We start from the raw sequence: 17,931 nt of genomic DNA, 5'->3' as shown, positions 1-17,931 counted from the left end.
TAACCCGGATCTTCACGGGTCTCTTAGGATTTCGTTCATCCAGCCATAAATCCAACATAGAAGCAGCGCTTTCCATTGGGCATTTTATTGACTAAAAACAGAAAGTAGTTCATTAGGTTAAAACAGTCAATGCGTGTACCTTTAAATAACACACTGGCGGCGGAGTAGCTAGTCACGCCGAAGGCCCAGGTTCGATTCCTACATGGGTACAAAGTGTGAAGCCCATTTCTGGTGTTTCGCGCTGTGATATTGCTGGAATATTTATAAAAGCGGCGAAAAACCAAACACACTCACTCACCTCCCAGACTTGACTATTTACTGGCTGTCATCACAGGGATGGAATTTGACTCAGAAACTAAAGAAATCGAGAGGATTTTGTGTTACTAGTTACACATAAACGATGCATCTTACGTATTTCAAGTTACTCCAGCAAACATTGTAATTATAGAATATACGTTGAGTACCCAGCCTCCGTCAGCCAGATTTCAAGGTCAGACTCAAGGTCGCGAAAGGCGGCCATGTTGTTTCTTATTGAACTTATGGCTTCATCCCTCAGTATTCCATCACTGTGAGTTGCATTCCGGAACATTTCTGACAACTACAAATGAAGGAGAATGCATTAAGTGTGGTGGGAGTTCATATCCATATACAATGTGCAAATACAAACAACAGGGAGCTTCCTGTAAGGTTTTTGTTTCTTTAAATTTCTTTAGACAACGCCAACAGTAAAGTATCAATTTGTTGTATGGACTATTATAAATATTCTCATTCCAAGTTTATGTGTCTGTTTGTTTGTTTGTTTGTTTGTTTGTTTGTTTGTTTGTTAACTCACTCAGCAATATTCCAGCTATATGACGGCGGTCGGTAAATAATCGAGTCTGGACCACGCAATCCAGTGATTGACATCATGAGCATCGATCCACACAATTGAGATACGATGACATGCATCAACCAAGTCAGCGAACCTGACCACCCGATCCCGTTAGTCGAATCTTAGTTGCCTTTTACGGCAAGAATGGGTGCTGAAGACCTATTCTACCCCGGATCTTCACGGGTCTCACTCCCTGTAGCCGTATTCGAAAAGTAGACAGTAACTTGTTTTGTTTGTTTGTTTTGTTTGTTTCTCCTTTAACACTGCTCTCAGTGATATTCCAGCTATATGACAGCTGGTAGAATATGTCTTCAGCAGCCCATGCTTGCCGTAAAAAGCGACTATGCTCATTGGGTGGTAGTAGTAGCAGTCGTAGCAGCAGCAGTAGTAGTAGTAGTAGCAGTAGCAGGAGCAGCAGCAGTAGTAGTAGTAGTAGTAGTAGTAGTAGTAGTAGTGGTAGTAGTAGTCGTAGTAGTAGTAGTAGTAGAAGTAGTAGTTGTAGTGAGTGAGTATGGTTTTACGCTTCTTTTAGCAATACTACAGCAATATCGCGGCGGAGTAGTGGTAGTAGTAGTAGCAGTAGTAGTAGTAGTAGTAGCAGTAGCAGTATCAGTAGCAGTAGCAGCAGCAGTAGTACTTGTAGTGAGTGAGTATGGTTTTAAGCTGCTTTTAGCAATACTACAGCAATATCGCGGCGGAGTAGTGGTAGTAGTAGTAGCAGTAGTAGTAGTAGTAGCAGTAGCAGTAGCAGCAGCAGTAGTAGTTTTAGTGAGTGAGTATGGTTTTAAGCTGCTTTTAGCAATACTACACAATTATCGCGGCGTAGTAGTAGTAGTAGTAGTAGTAGTAGTAGTAGTAGTAGTAGTAGTAGTAGCCACAGTATCTCTCTACTCACCTGCTGTGTAAACGCCTCTGATTTCTGAAGGTATTTAGTCCCTGCAAGAAGCGGCCGTAGGTCATACTTCCGCCTGTAAAGGGATTTAACATTAATTTACCTAGTTCAAACCACTGGACGATAGCGTGAACATCAGCTTAGGGGTCGACCATTTGATATTCTGGGCGAAAAATAAGAAATTGTCAGCCACAAAAATTACGGCCGTCTCCGTGGTCTAATGGTAGAGCGTCCGCCCGGTGAGCGGAAGGTCCCGGGTTTAATCCCCGGCCGCGTTATACCAAGAGACGTGAAAAGATGGTAGTCCCTTTGAGTTCGTTATAACCGTAGTTTACTGTATATGACGGCGGTCTGTAACTAATCAAGTTTGGACCAAATAATCCAGTGATTGGTGTCATGAGCATCGATCCACGCAATTAGGATTTGATGACATGCATCAACCAAGTCAGCGAGCCTGACCGCCCCATCCCGTTAGTCGCCTCTTATGACAAGCATAGTCGCCTTTTACGGCAAGCATGGGTTGCTGAAGACCTATTCTACCCCAGACATTTACTACTTTGGTGAACCCATGTGCGGTGTACCCGGGTACGGTGCAGACAAACCATGTGATTCCATAGGACGAAACTGGGACTCGAACCCAGATCACAGGATCGCGGCACCACTGAGAGACACACCTCTCCACAACGAATTTGAGCGCCTGGCTCTAGTAAGGGGAACAACTCTACACAATTACTTTTTTCACCTAGCTCTAGATACTAAAACCTGCCCATGTCCCGTCCACCGCCCCATTGTGTTACAAAACGAAAATATATCTAAAACGCATTTCTTACTTATAAGCAGCCGATTTTCTGAACGTGTTCACAGCTGACGTAATCTAGAACTAATATATCATTTTTGGTTTCAACAAAATCAGTAAATGCACTATCTTGTCTCTTGATTTCTGTCCATCACTGGATTGTCTGGTTTGATTTACAGGCGCATTGCAGCGGTCTTGGTGTGGGGCGTCAGGCAACGAACGCTTAATTTTTATGCAAATTGTGTGAGTGGCGGGTGCTCCCGGTAGAGCAGGTCACGTGTTAAACCTTTTCCCGAACACCTGCTGTCATTTTCAGTGATCCTTTTATAAAATCTTCACCACCCAATGGAATCGGCGGATAATAGAGACTGGTTATTCTCTGGCGTTGACACTCTCTATCTACTAACGTGCCAACTCGACACAGAGACTATGCAGCGCCTGATTCAACTAAGGGACACAACTCCGCACAACGACTGTGCAGCGCCTGGTTCAACTAAGGGACACAACTCTGCACAACGACTGTGCCGTGCCTGATTCAACTAGGGGACACAACTCCGCACAACGCATTACGGCGACCTGTGCCCCCTACTACACATGGTGACCCCAGAAGACTGACATGTTTGAATGCTCCTGAATGTACGTCCACACGGCGTCCCTGGCGCGGCGAGATCGGGTCAGGCTGTACAAGATGGCGTCTCTCTGGCCCAGGTCGGGCGTCCCGGGGAGAAATTGTTCCAGCACCCTGCAACACCCATGGTATGCAGTAGGGAAGTAGGCAAGGCACAATGTAAGATTACAAATACTGAGGCGTAACATTTACTAATAGGCGGCCTTGGCAACAACAAACAAACAAACAAATCTCACAATGCAGATATTGTGTCTTCGAAATGCGAACGCCGATAAGTCATATATCGTTAGGGTACCGTAAATCTTGAAATTAATGCGTCTCCAAATTAATACGACTGCCGACCCCTAGCAAAAAATGCGACTCAAAATTATTGCGACTCGCCCCAGTCCCTCCACCTTCCCCGTCCTGTTTGGAGTGGTAAGTAATGCCGAGTGGGTAGAACTCTTGAGAATATCTACCACGGAACCTACCGTTCAATCAGCGAAGGCTCACTTGCACACCCCAGAGCCCGGTCTAACGCCGTCTTGTGGCTATGAGACAAGGCTGTGTTGAGGGATGCGTTGTAGACGATGTTCCACGCGTGGTGTCCACCGTTCATGACGCCGTAACAGTACACAGATGCCCTGACTTCCACCGACAGGATCCTGGAAAATATGGCATATTATTATTAATAAATGTCTTACAACAAGCTTCTTATGTAGTAGACAGCATCGTAGATAAGACAGTAGACAGTTCAATAGACAAGACGTAGACAGTGCAGTAGTCACGACTGTAGACAATGCAGTAGACAAGACGGTAGACACTGCAGAAGACAAGGCAGTAGACAGGACAGTGGATAAAACAGTAGGCAAGGCAGTAGACAAAACAATAGACACGGCAGTAGACAAGACAGTAGATAAGGCAGAAGACACGGCAGAAGTCAAGCCAGTAGACAAGACTGTAGATAAAACAGTAGGCAAGGCAATACATAAGAAAGTAGACAAGGCAGTAGACAAGACAATAGACAAGACAGTAGACAATGCAGAAGACAAGACAGTAGATAAGGCAGTAGGTACGGCAGTAGTCAAGGCAGTAGACAAGACAGTAGACGATGCAGAAGACAAAACAGTAGATAAGGCAGTAGACAGTGCAGTAGATAAAGCTGTAGACAAGACAAAAGACAAGACAGTAGATAAGGCAGTAGACACGGCAGTTGACAAGACAGTAGATAAAACAGTAGACAAGGCAGTAGACAAGACAAAAGACACGGCAGTAGACAAGACAGAAGACAATACAGAACACAAGACAGTAGATAAGACAGTAGACAATACAGAAGACAAGACAGTAGATAAGACTGTAGACAATACAGAAGACAAGACAGTAGATAAGGCAGTAGACACGGAAGTAGTCAAGACAGTAGACAAAGCAGTAGACAAGAGAGTAGGCAAGACAGAAGGTAAGACAGTAGATAAGTCAGTAGACAAGACAGTAGACACGACAGTAGACAAGGCAGGAGAACAATAGAACAATAGGACAGAACAATAAATGCCGAATCACAGATGAGAATAATTAAAACCATAATTGTATTTTAATTAAAACAGATTCGCAGGAATATAGTGAAATCAATAATGTCTTACTAGCCTGGGCTAGTACGGGCATCAACGTGGAATAAGTATAGGACATTTTTGTGATAAATTAATGTCACTCACTCTATGAAATCTTCTTCTTCTTTTTTATACAATTTTTTTTTTAAATTATCAACCAGACCATCGGAAGGGCATATCTGTAAACATGGCTGCCTGAGACAAACACTGCTGTGTCGGATCGTTGAGAGGGCGGGGATATTAACACTCATATTGTTCAACGTGTGTTAGGGCTGCTAAAATATTTCCTCTAGGGGTGAAGCTGTGGGCTTATAAGGTTCCCAAGGGATTGGAATCCAAGACAGTTTTGCGGTGGAAGTGAGATAGGGCTGGTGTACAGACCGCTTCCCTTCTGTCCATGCGATGAATGCGTCTGACGCAGCACCCAAACACTCTGCCAGTCCGTAGAGACACGCCCACTGGGCTATTTGCTTCCTCTGCAACCTAGGGGGGTATAGAGATTGTCAGCTGACTGCATTTCCGTATAATAAATATCATGTATTTCGGCTGCGTAAAAAATTAAATGTTTTGCGGCCGCATTTTTCTTAAATGTTTTGTTTTTATTTACGATAAAAATAATGAGGGATGATTTTTTCAAAATTATTATTTGCCCACCAAACGACGTCATTTCGCTAAACGAAGTAGTTTTAGAAACCGCGTATGACTACTTTGAACGAACTGACCCTTGCTTCACACAGTGTACATGATTTGCAGACACGTTTGGCAACATAATCACCCACAACATCGAGAAACACGTATATAAAATTATTATTTCTTCCCGAGGGAAGTCACTTTAATAGTCCAGTTTTCCACCCTTGCCGAACTAGGCTGGAATTTCTAGGCCCGATTGTAGCGCCACCAGTGGCTATTACGAGTTATGTCCCTTCTATGTCACCCATATTGCCCAATCAGATTCCACCTCTCATATCTCTTGCACTTGCTTAAAATAATGGCGGCGTCCGATTTCAGCGATAATAAAGATCTTAGTGTACAAAGACAGGTTTTACCTCGCGAAATGCATCAAATCACTTAAGCACCTTGATTAAAAGCATGGAAACATTTCGAAAATATATTTCAACGCCCAGTTGACGATGCACCTGCTCTGCAAAGTCTGTGATCGAACGAATTGCCATGTTGTTTATGGACCATGTATCGATTAACTAACGGTATTTTGATTGGACTATGCATAGACTCGTTAGTCCAGCCAAAGAATAACACCATAATTCCAGACAAATTCTATCCCGGAATCCCCACGGGGTAAGTCTGAAGGAAAGTATTACATTGTCATTGGGACTTCATCGTCATTCGTCCTCAGCCCATAGTGTTGGAAAGCTGTTTGCAATCGGTCCTTCATGTAGTGCTACAATAGACATGTCACTATTTCAGTTAACGGTTCAGACATATAATTGTTTTTGTTTTTGTTTTTTTGTTTTCAGACAACCGTGTCTTGACGATTTAAACGACCATGATGACTCGTGCAACAACGCCTTGAATCTTAAGAAAGCAACCGTTTCATTGTCGGGGTGTTTGTTTGTTTGTTTGTTTGTTTGTTTGTTGTTTAACGCAGCACTCAGCAATATTCCAGCTATATGACGACGGTCTGAAAATAATCGAGTCTGGACCAGACAATCCCGTGATTGACATCATGAGCATCGATCCACCCAATTGGGATACGATGACATGCATCAACCAAGTCAGCGAGCCTGACATCCCGATCCCGTTAGTCGCCTCTTTCGACAAGCATAGTCACCTTTTAGGGCAAGCATGGGTTGCTGAAGACCTATTCTACCCCGGATCTTAACGGGTCCATTTTGGTTAGAGATCAGCATCTTATAATTTTCGGAGCTCAATTGCTTTTTCAAACATTAACAGGTGCTCACATATTTGTTTTAATAAAATATGAATAACGAACTGTGTGAAGAATAATGTTCTTATATTTTAAAAGGTACGTGTAGGGCTACTCGCATTAATTTCAAAAACGAATTTATAGGCTATGAGTCGACACTCGCATTAATTTGATGACCAAATAATTGATTTGATGTATGTATGTTTGTTTGTTGTTTAATGCCGCACTTAGCAATATTCCAGCTATATGACGCGTACGGTAAATATATATATATGCTAGATATGGTTGTTATTCCTGTGTGAGTGAGTGAGTTGGTTTTGGCGCCGCCAGTATTTCAGCACTATTATCACGTTTCAGATTACTATGGAGAGAAACCAGCAGTAAATCCTGATACAAGCTCCTCACAGCGATAGCCCTTTCGCGGAGCTCCCTTATACCATCGCTGTCACCAGTCAAAACTCCCCACTGTTATAGGTGGCCACAACCATGCTTTGAGTTTAACTCGCAACCGACTGAACGTAATGTTTACAAACAAGTGACGACTGTCGTGACGCCGAATACACCTACCGCTCCTAAATTACTTACTTTGTTTGTCAATTTGAATTTCTATTTCTAATTACCACGTAATTCATACAGTACGAATGTGAGGGAGAAGTTGGTTGGTTTTCCGTTAGTCTGCAATCTCGAGCCAATCTGATTATACAAACAACAAAGTAAATTCATCTTGAAAACATGGTCCGTCGTAAACCTTTTCAAAATGAACTATGATGGCATTCCTAAAGACATAAACAAACGTATGAACGTTACTGCATTTGGGGTTAGGGGGCAAATTTCAATATTCTTGTAATTGCCGCGCCTACACAGCTGGCAGCGATGTTACCGAGAGTGTAACGAAGGTGTCACGCGCTGGGAAGGAGCTTGTTCCTGATACGGCCAAGGGACGCAACTCTGTAAATCGAATTGCGGCGCATTTAGACGGCGATGTGATGAACAAAATAGACTTAATTGAAATCCAAGCTTTAATGACAAAACATATCTGCAGCAGTTATGACCCTGGGGAGGTGGGGTAGTCTAGTAGTTAAAGCGTTTGCTCGTCACGCATAAGACCCGGGTTCTATTCCCCACATGGGTACAATGGGGGAAGCAAATTCTTGCGTCACCTGCTGCGACATCGTTGGGTTATTGCCGACGAACGGTGTACCACTCACTCGGTGTTACCACGGGGAGGGGCGGTCGGGTAGCCTAATGGTTAAAGCGTTCGCTCGTCACGCCAAAGACCAGGATTCGATTCCCGACATGGATACAATGTGTGAAGCCCATTTCTAGTGTCCCCCGTCGTGATATTGCTGGAATATTGCTAAAAGCGGCGTAAAACCATACTCCACACTCCTACCAGGTGGAACCGCCGTGGGAGAGATAAGAAAATGAAGAAAATGAAGACTTAACGAAGAGGTAAATCAGTGGGTGAGCTGGTTTCAACGCTCCTTTGAACAATATTTCAAGAAAATCACGGAAATCCCGAAGTGATGCTGCAGGTCTTAGATGTTTCCGCTTTAGTAACCCTTGACTGTCATGGTGCTGATAAACCCTGAAACATGATCGGGCGAACCTGGATTCGAACCAGGATCATCGCATCCTGGCATGAGAAGAAGGAGATAATGTCCTCCTAAGAAAATGTCAAATGTGTAGTGTGTTAAGCATTTTTATACATCATGGTTTACGTGATAACTTGAAAGGTAACAAAATTTCAACTCACCTGAAAAGCGTCGTACAGTCGGGTCCGATCTGTCATGGCGTCGAGTTCACCTATCTCACGGAGAGCAGTCAGCCACGGGACATACTCCAGCTCACGCTGAAGGTAATCAAGAGAGCGCAGGGCGATCCTTGCATCCAGTGCCTGGGATCTTAAATCACATAAATATACTGAACCAAATTAAAAACTTCACAATCCTAAAATTTTAACATTTTGAACAGTTATCATTGTGGGCCCTTATTGTGTATCTAAACAGTAATGGCCACGTATTGTCTTCAGATAACACCCGTTTTTGTGCAGGTGAATCGATCAAAATCATGTGCACAGCACTATAGTGGCAAAAGTGTTTTTTCCCGTGCAGCTGGTAACGTGGCCATAATACCGCACGTATTCAGCCATACTTGTTAGCAGTCATTAACAAAAAAAAGAAAAACACAAGAAAACAAAAGTCTTTACGGCCATTTGTCATGCCACGCCTTTCAAATGTGCAACGTGAACGTGCCATCGGCATGTTGCAGACGGGAACGTCCGTAGCTGAAGTCGCAAGGACGATGGGTTGTAGTCGACGGACTGTTTATGATTTACAGACGCGTCTACAGCAAACGGGTAGGGCGAGGGTGTGGAGGCGCCGTCTTAAACGTTACGCCCAGTGTTCTGTACAGGAAGTTGACAGATTTCGAGGCGGAAGGGTCTTGGTGTGGGGTGCTTTCTGTGGCACTGCACGTTCCAGGCTTCTTGTCATCCATGGCCACCTCAATGCTGCTGCTTACCGCGACCAGGTACTGGACCAGAACTTTTGCCTTTTATGGCAGCACATGGACCCGGTTTGATCTTCCAACACGACAATGCCAGACCCCACACAGCAATTTTAACAAGGGATTTCCTTCAGAATGCGGATGTCAACGTCATGGACTGGCCGTCAAGGTCTCCCGACCTCAATTCCATCGAACACGTCTGGGATGCTCTTGGCAGAAGTTTGCGCACTCTCCTGAACAAACCACAGAATTTGCAAGATCTTGGCACCATTTTGCAGCAACAATGGCTTCGTCTTCCCAATCATGTGTTCACAAGCATCACAAGGTCCATGCGGAGGCGTTGTGTGGCAGTTGTCAACGCACATGGTGACCATACACGCTACTGAACTTGTGTGTCATCAGATTCTCGTGCTTGGGACTTATGATTTAAACTGTTGATGTTATAACCAAATACCGTAGGTGCTTGGAACACATTATTGGTCACCACCGTTAATTAAAATCCTTCTTTGGACATTAATGATTAAAAATTACCTTCTCTGATACATGTGTCCGTTGTATATAATAAATGGGATTACTTTTAAAAATGTGAAGTTTTTAATTTGACTCAGTATAGTTAAGGTAAGGTGATGTGAGGTGAGATGGGGAAAACGTCGCGTCCAATATTATCGCACTTACATAGCGACGTGCATGCACGTGTGTGTGGCTGCTTGTACTAGTCCGGACTAATGCCGATTTAGCCCACTGAGATACCATGCCGCAGTTTAACACGAATACCCACTCAGACACAGTATACTGACTCCGAACCGACCAGTCCGTGTTATAGGCCCTTAAATGCCGAGCGCCAGGCAGGGTAACAACAAGTACCATTTTTTAAACGTCTTTTGGTATGACGCAGCCGGGGATCAAAACCGGGACCTTCCGCTCTGCAGACGGACGCTCTAATACTAAACCACAATATTAAAACGAAATGATTTTATGTGTACCATCGCTTGAGTTTGAGCCACTTGTATGTTTTGCATGCTATGATTTTGTTACAGCTCGAACTAGAAATTTAAAATCGTCTGTGTTGTTCTATTGTGTGACACGTGACGTGTGGGGCGGTCAGCCAAGGTGCCGCAAGTCGCTGTGAATTATATAATACTGTGTACGTATCCCAGAATGCCCCTGATTATAATCCTCGTGACAGACTCGTGTTATTCCGTGTCATACCGAATAGCGACTCGTGCCCCTCTCGTTGCCATTTTTGCGACTGGGTTCCGTCTAAGCGCAAAGGGACATAGCTAATAGAATTGTCCACTCGCTGCGTAATGATTCACTTATATTTCGCCCGATCATGTTTTCTTTTATAGATTTCGGATGCAATTAAAAGCACATCAGGCATGCGGTATTATACAGCATGCTTGAACACATTCAACTGTATCTTGGGTATATTTTTAGATGCAAGACATATGTAAAATCAAAAATTATTCTTGAGGGATTCTTTGACCAAAGTACTTGAAGTCGTTCGCGCATTGGATTTGTTTGTCGTATTTTCGCACAAAACATTCATCGATAGGTTACGGAAAGGGACGAGTGGGGACGAATGAGGGGAACCAGTCTTCTTGCAGGTTACGGAAAGGAGCGAGTGGGGACGAATGAGGGGAACAAGTCTTCTTGCAGGTTACGGAAAGGGGCGAGTGGGGACGAATGAGGGGAACCAGTCTTCTTGCAGGTTACGGAAAGGGGCGAGGGTTAAAGAATGCGTCGACAAAAAATAACCCGTTATTTTAAGTGAAGTTCGTTTTGAAGCTGCGTGAAACCAACTCTTTCAATTGTATGATTCAGTTGTATGATTCAGTTTTATGATTCAGTTGTATGATTCAATTGTATGATTCAGTTGTATGATTCAATTGTATGATTCAATTGTATGATTCAGTTGTATGATTCAATTGTATGATTCAGTTGTATGATTCAATTGTATGATTCAGTTGTATGATTCAGTTGTATGATTCAATTGTATGATTCAGTTATATGATTCAGTTGTATGATTCAATTGTATGATTCAGTTGTCAGATTCAGTTGTATGATTCAGTTGCAAAATATTGTTAATTTTGTGGTGGAACAGTATTCCAGTTACATCAAGGCGTGTCAGCTTAATGTGGCAGGAAAGCCGGAAGTGATGCAGGTCCCAGACGCAGGTGCCACTTCGGTGAAACCCACGAGCATTGGTATGGTGCTGACAAACCTAATAACATAATCGGGGCGAACCGGGATTCGAACCCATGATCATACATTTCTGGTGTGATCAAGGGAAGCAACTCTTCTCGGCGAAGTGTTGCACCTTAGTCGACTGGGCCGCACGGGCTGCGGATTGACAAGTAAATGTTATGACCCTAAGAGCATCTGCCAGACGCGAAAAGTGAAACAGCATACACTTACTTATAGAGGGCAAAAGCGTCGCTCATTATCTGAGACCTACTATGGGCAGAGAACACCTGTAAATTAAGAATTTAAAAAATCATTAAACATATATTTCTTCATATTAATTATGTCATTACCCGAAAGTAATGCCCCGGTTCTATTTCTCACATAGGTTCACTGGCCGTTGCTCATGCTATCGCCCACTGCTTTTTGTTGGTCATGATTATTTACAGCTGCATTGCATGAATACACTCACTCACTCACTCACTCACTCACTCACCACTCACTCACTCACTCACTCACTCACTCACTCACTCACTCACCACTCACTCACTCACTCACTCACTCACTCACAGAATTATAGACTTATTACTTTTCTCTCGACATTTTACAATATGTTTTACCCCCGTGAAGTTTCGGGGTAGAATAGGTCTTCAGCAACCCATTATGCCGTAAGAGGCGACTATGGTTGTCGTAAAAGGTGACTAACGGGATCGGGTGGTCAGGCACGCTGACTGGGTTAAAGCATGTCATCGTATCCCAACTGCGTAGACAAATGCTCATGATATCAATCACTGCACTGGTTTGTCCACACTAGAATATTTACAGACCGCCGTCACACAGCTGGAATATTGCCGAATGCGGCGTTGAACAACCAAATGACATAAATAGTTCAGATTAAACCAAAGGTTAAGTTCGAGCGGCAATAACCCCTTTTAACCAGAATTACATTAATCTAAACGACCCGTGAAGATCCGGGGTAGAATAGGTCCTCTGCAACCCATGCTTGTCGTAATAGACGACTGTGCTTGTCGTAAGAGGCGACTAACGGGATCGGGAGGTCAGACGCGCTGACTTGGTTGATGCATGTCATCGTATCCCAATTGGGTGGATCGATGCTCATGATGTCAATCACGGTATTGTCTGGTCCAGACTCGATTATTTACAGACCGCCGTCATATAGCTGGAATATTGCTGAGTGCCGTGTTAAACAACAAAACAAAACAAAAACAAACAAAAACCACGAATCTGAACAGTGTATGGCCCAGCCTACCGTGTGGTCTCTCTTTAACTGTTCCAGGAGCGCTTGCCAGTTTCTGTCGTCGTAGTTGACGCGGTAATAGCCGATGAAGTCGGGGTTGGCGAGAATCCAACCATCAGGGTCATCCTCATCAGGAATTGTCAGGTTGTAAAAGGTTGCTTGCCACATTATTTGCAAAATAAGCAATTTTTTATTACATTAAGCTGCCTGGCATAAGAAAGTACACACTTATGTTTGATGGTGGCTAAAAATAAAACAAACAAGAAAAGGTTATTCGACGGTGAAATATTTGAAACGGGTATCATAGATGTGTTTTGGCCCTTAAGTTTGCGGGGTTTCGGAGACTGCAAAGTGTATAATACATACGTTTGTTGATCACTATGAGTGAGTTGGGTTCAACGCCGCTTTTAACAGTATTCAAGTTATATCACGGCATAGGAACATAATCCGCGCGAACCGGGATTCGAACCCACAATCATAGGTTTCTGGACGCAACTCTGCAAAGCGAATCGCGGCGCCTTGGACAACTGGGCCATCCGCAACCCCCTGGATTTGAGTGAGTGAATTGGGTTTTACAACAACCCAGGAAAATCATGGCGGGGGACTTCAGAAATGGGCTTCACACACTGTACCCATGTGGGGAATCGAACCTGGGACTTCAGTATGGTGAGCAAACGCTTTAACCACTAGGCTATCCCACCGCCCCAAATTGGATTTGAACTTCTGTGGAATGTTCCCCTTTTAACGCCGCTATTAAGAGTATTCAAGTTATATCACGGCGTAGAAACTTAATCAGCGCGAACCGGGATTCGAACCCACAATCATAGGTTTCTGGCGTACCTAAGGGACGCAACTCTGCACAGCGAATCGCGGCGCCTTCGACGACCGTGACCCCGTTGATCACTATGACATGGGGTAAACAAACCTTCAGGTTCACTCTTCTTAAGCCATAGGATGTCGTCATATTGGTTGGCCGTGTTCCAGACTGCGTTCAGACTCGATGTCATTGTTATCGGGATATCCCACATGTACCTGCAGCACAATATAACTGAATCTGAATGTACTTGGACAGGTGTTTGATTTGTTTGTTTGTTAGTTTGTTTGTTTGTTGTTTAACGTCGCACCCAGCAGTATTCCAGCTAAATGGCGACGGTTTGTAAATAATTGCGTCTGGACCAGATAATCCAGTGATTGACACGATGAGCATCGAACCACGCAATTAGGATCGATGACATTCATCAGCCAGGTCATCGAGCATGACCACCCGATCGCCTCTTACGACAAGCATAGTCGCTTCCAAGGGCAAGCATGGTTTCATTGTCAGAAATAACAGATATATTTACCCATATTTAGCATATCCAGGGTCATAACTGATAATTGCGTTTACCCACAAAGAGCGTATCCACTGTTAGCATTAATACTTGTATTTGCCTATATTTAACAATATCCACTGTTAGTATAATAGTTATATTTACTTACATGGAGCGTATCAACTGTCAGAAATAATATTTATATTTACCCACGCATTGCATATTCATTGTCAGAAATAACAGATATATTTACCCATATTTAGCATATCAAGGGTCATAACTGATAATTGTATTTACCCACATGGAGCGTATCCACTGTTAGCATTAATACTTGTATTTAACATATCCACTGTAAGTATAATAGATATATTTACTTAGATGGAGCGCATCAACTGTCAGAATTAATAGTTATACTAACCCATATTGATAGAAACACTGTCAGAATTGATAGTTATATTTACCCATATGGAGCGTATCCGCTGTCCGATTCGCTGGACATATTTTTCCTAAACAACTCCTGTTTGACGTGGACTGCTCCTGTCTTTGACCTGTGCACCGTCAGCAAGGGGAAGTGCATCTGTGTGAGCCACGGGTCCATGAAACTTTCCGTGTTCACGGTCATGTTCTCCGCTGTCGCCACCTTCAACATTGATACAAGTCTTCTTACTTCTGACAATTCTGATGTGCTGCTGGTGATTACAGAGTGAATGTTTAAAAAACGGAATGATGGAATGATGGAATGATTAAAAAACGGAATGATGGAATGTTTAAAAAACGGAATGAAGGAATGATTAAAAAACGGAATGATGGAATGGTTGAAAAACGGAATCGCCCCCTTGTGTTGTTTTACGCCGCACCCAGTAATGTCCCTGCAACATGACGGTAGCCTGTAAATAGTGAAGGCTGGACCAGATGATCCAGTGATTGACATCATGAGCATGACATGCATCAACCAAGTCACTGTGCCTGAAGGGGGCAGTGTGGCCCAGTCGTATAAGGCGCCGCGATTCGCTGTGCAGAGTTGTGTCCCTTGGGCACGCCAGAAACCTATGATTGTGGGTTCGAATCCCGGTTCGCCCCGATTATTTTTCTAGGTTTGTCAGCACCATACCCGTGCTCGTGTGTTTCAACAAAGTGGTAAACGTCTGAGACCTGCATCACTTCGGGCTTTCCTCCCACATTAAGCTGACACGCCGTGATATAACTGGATTATTGTTGAAAACGGCGTAAAAACCAACTCACTCACTCACTCACTGTGCCTGACCACTCGTCCATTTGGTCGTCTCTTACTAAAAGCATAGGTTGCTGGGGACCACTTGTAACCCAGAATCTCTACGTGAGTGAGTGAGTGAGAAATTGGAGGGTCTCGAGCACTGTTTCTTTAAACGGCGGAGGGCTCTGAACAATTTTTTTTTCCAGGCCAGCAATCATATCCAGCCAACAAACTGTTTTGTTCTTCTAAAACCACATGCAAGCCTCGCTACATGTGTTAAAACCACACACGGATGTCCACCCTTACCTCGTCCAGTACTGCCCACAGGTTTGTGAAGTTCACGCTAGAATACTGGTGCCGGTGTAGAAACATCTAGGTCCGAGAAAACAGAAACGACATAAGCACGTACACGAGCAGTCACGCATTACACAAAGCACAAAGCACACGAGAAACACGGGCATTTATGAACTACCATGTCTAAGACGAAACAGAGAGAAAGTGTATGGTTTTACGCCACTTTTAGCAATATTCCAGCAATATCACGGCGGAGGACACCAGAAATGGGCTTCACACATTGTATCCATGTCAGGAATCGAACCCGGGTCTTCAGCGTGACGAGCGAACGTTTTAACCACTAGGCTACCCGACCACCCCTAACCAGAGAACCATCCTGAGCGTCTTTTTGATATCAAGGCTTGAGTTTAAATGTTTATATTCATGTGTTCATGTATTTGATCAAAAGACTTTCAGATGAGATAGACCTTCGAACTGTTACAGCTCCAGGTTACCCCAACCGCCTCCATGGTCTTGTACAGAGAGCAGCTGGACAGCGGAAAATCGGTGGTTCGAACCCCTGGTCGAGTCATACCTAAAGGCGTTAAAAGATGGTATTTGTTGTTTCCATGCCTGGGGCTCGGCGTTAAGGGGCTTAATCAAGGACTGGTCGGCTCGGAGTCAGTATACCTGGGTAGGGTATTCATGTTAAATTGAGGCATGGTATCTCAGCAGGCTAGAGCTATAAAATCAACATAAGTCCGGACTAGTACACGCAAGCACGCACGCACGCACGTCACTATATGAATGCGATAATTTTGAAAGTGACGTTAAACACCTCATCCACCTCGCCTCACCTCACCCCCACCAGGGGGCACGGGTGGCCCAGTCGTCTAAGGCGCCGCGATTCGCTGTGCAGAGACCTATGATTGTGGGCTCGAATCCCGGTTCGCCCCGATTATGTTTCTAGGTTTGACAGCACCATACCCGTGCTCGTGGGTTTCACCGAAGTGGTAAACGTCTGAGACCTTCATCACTTCCCACATTAAGCTGACACGCCGCGATATAACTGAAATACTGTTAAAAGAGGCGTTAAAACCCAACTCACTCACTCAGCCCCACCACTTTACAAACATGCGTCAGTACTTACATTTAGACCTTTCAGAGTTGTTTCTTCTCCAAGGGTGTAGAAGAGCATACGGAATATACTTCCACCCTGATAACAGATACAAGGAGGAAGTTGAAAGAAAATGGTTAATCCTGTTCTTTTTTTTACGTCAATCAACATTATTCCATTTTTATTACGTCGAATCTGGACCAAACACAGTGGTTGATATTATGAGCACCACCGCCATATGGTTCGATGACACACAATCACCAACATCAGCGACTCTGGCCACCCCACATAATTTAGTCGCATCATAAGGCAATCAATAGAGAGTTAGTGAGTGAGTTGGGTTTAACGCCACCTTGAACAATATTTCAGTTAAACCATGGCGTGTCAGCTTGAAGTGAGAGGAACTGTCTGAATGTCGGCCATAATCCTAATAACGTAACAAGGCCTTTGATGGTGATACCTAGATTGGATATCTCAGTATTTTGGAAAATTTATTTTTCCATTAATTTGAAAAATGAAATGGATGATTGAAGTCTTTCAAATACCTCCAAATGTGTCTTTTAGTTAATAATATCACGTAATAATATTATCTATCTAACGGCTCAAGAAGCTCTATTCACTCAGCAGGGAACGGGTGGCCCAATCGCCTTAGACGCAGCAACTCGCTGTACAAAGTTTCGTACCTTTGGCATGCCAGAAACCTATGATCGTAGGTTCGAATCCCAGAAATAGTAAAATCACTAGTTTTCTATATTTACTAAACAAAAATTGAGATATGACCTACCTTCTCCGTAATCTGATCATCCTTGTCTGGTGTGATGCTGACGGGTCGCGTTATATCCGCGTCCACCCTCAAGCTACAGTGTACCTACCTTTTTCTTCGTAATCTGATCAGGGGGTACGGATGGCCCAGTCGTCCAAGGCGCCGCGATTCGCTGTGCAGAGTTGCGTCCCTTGGGCATGCCAGAAACCTATGATTGTGGGTTTGAATCCCGGTTCGCCCCGATTATGTTTCTAGGTTTGTCGGCACCATACCCGTGCTCGTGGGTTTCACCGAAGTGGTAAACGTCTCAGACCTGCATCACTTTGGGCTTTCCTCCCAAAATAAGCTGACACGCCGTGATATGACTGGAATACTGTTACAAGCGGTGTTAAACCCAACTCACTCACTCACTCATCTGATCATCCTTGTCTGGTGTAATGCTGACGGGTCGCGTTATATCCGCGTCCACCCTCATGCTACTATGTACCTACCTTCTCCTTCGTCATCTGATCATCCTTGTCTGGTGTGATGCTGACGGGTCGCGTTATATCAGCGTCCACCCTCAAGCTACTGTGTACCACCTACCTTCTCCTTCGTCATCTGATCATCCTTGTCTGGTGTGATGCTGACGGGTCGCGTTATATCCACGT

The 17,931-nt window shown here is 44.0% G+C and overlaps 1 protein-coding gene across 1 annotated transcript; it reads right to left on the bottom strand.

The window, feature by feature from the left end:
- Positions 1–120: 120 nt before the first annotated feature.
- On the bottom strand, positions 121–17,853 carry LOC139460777 (aminopeptidase N-like). The gene is made up of 14 exons (XM_071242249.1): positions 17,773–17,853; positions 16,552–16,617; positions 15,435–15,500; positions 14,377–14,555; positions 13,531–13,637; positions 12,618–12,763; positions 11,582–11,637; positions 8,412–8,559; positions 6,090–6,169; positions 5,152–5,253; positions 3,658–3,831; positions 3,176–3,301; positions 1,767–1,839; positions 121–598 (listed from the first exon to the last, which is right to left on the bottom strand). Exons 1-14 carry the CDS (start codon positions 17,785–17,787, stop codon positions 443–445), a joined length of 1,494 nt encoding a protein of 497 aa, XP_071098350.1. The 5' UTR covers positions 17,788–17,853; the 3' UTR covers positions 121–442.
- Positions 17,854–17,931: the final 78 nt, after the last annotated feature.

The sequence above is a fragment of the Haliotis cracherodii genome, unplaced genomic scaffold (genome assembly GCF_022045235.1).
Source record: "Haliotis cracherodii isolate W230 unplaced genomic scaffold, xgHalCrac1.p SCAF_14, whole genome shotgun sequence".
In the NCBI taxonomy this organism is placed as follows: domain Eukaryota; kingdom Metazoa; phylum Mollusca; class Gastropoda; order Lepetellida; family Haliotidae; genus Haliotis; species Haliotis cracherodii.
Note: the sequence above shows the minus strand (reverse complement) of the source record. Positions and strands in the feature narration are given on the sequence as shown.

Excerpts from the sequence above, each read along its gene's own strand:
- LOC139460777 (XM_071242249.1), bottom strand. Across the intron at positions 12,764-13,530 it reads TAAGAAGAGTGAACCTGAAG|CAACCTTTTACAACCTGACA; the intron begins GTTTGTTTACCC and ends TAATGTGGCAAG. Across the intron at positions 3,302-3,657 it reads GAGCCTTCGCTGATTGAACG|GGTGCTGGAACAATTTCTCC; the intron begins GTAGGTTCCGTG and ends TGGGTGTTGCAG.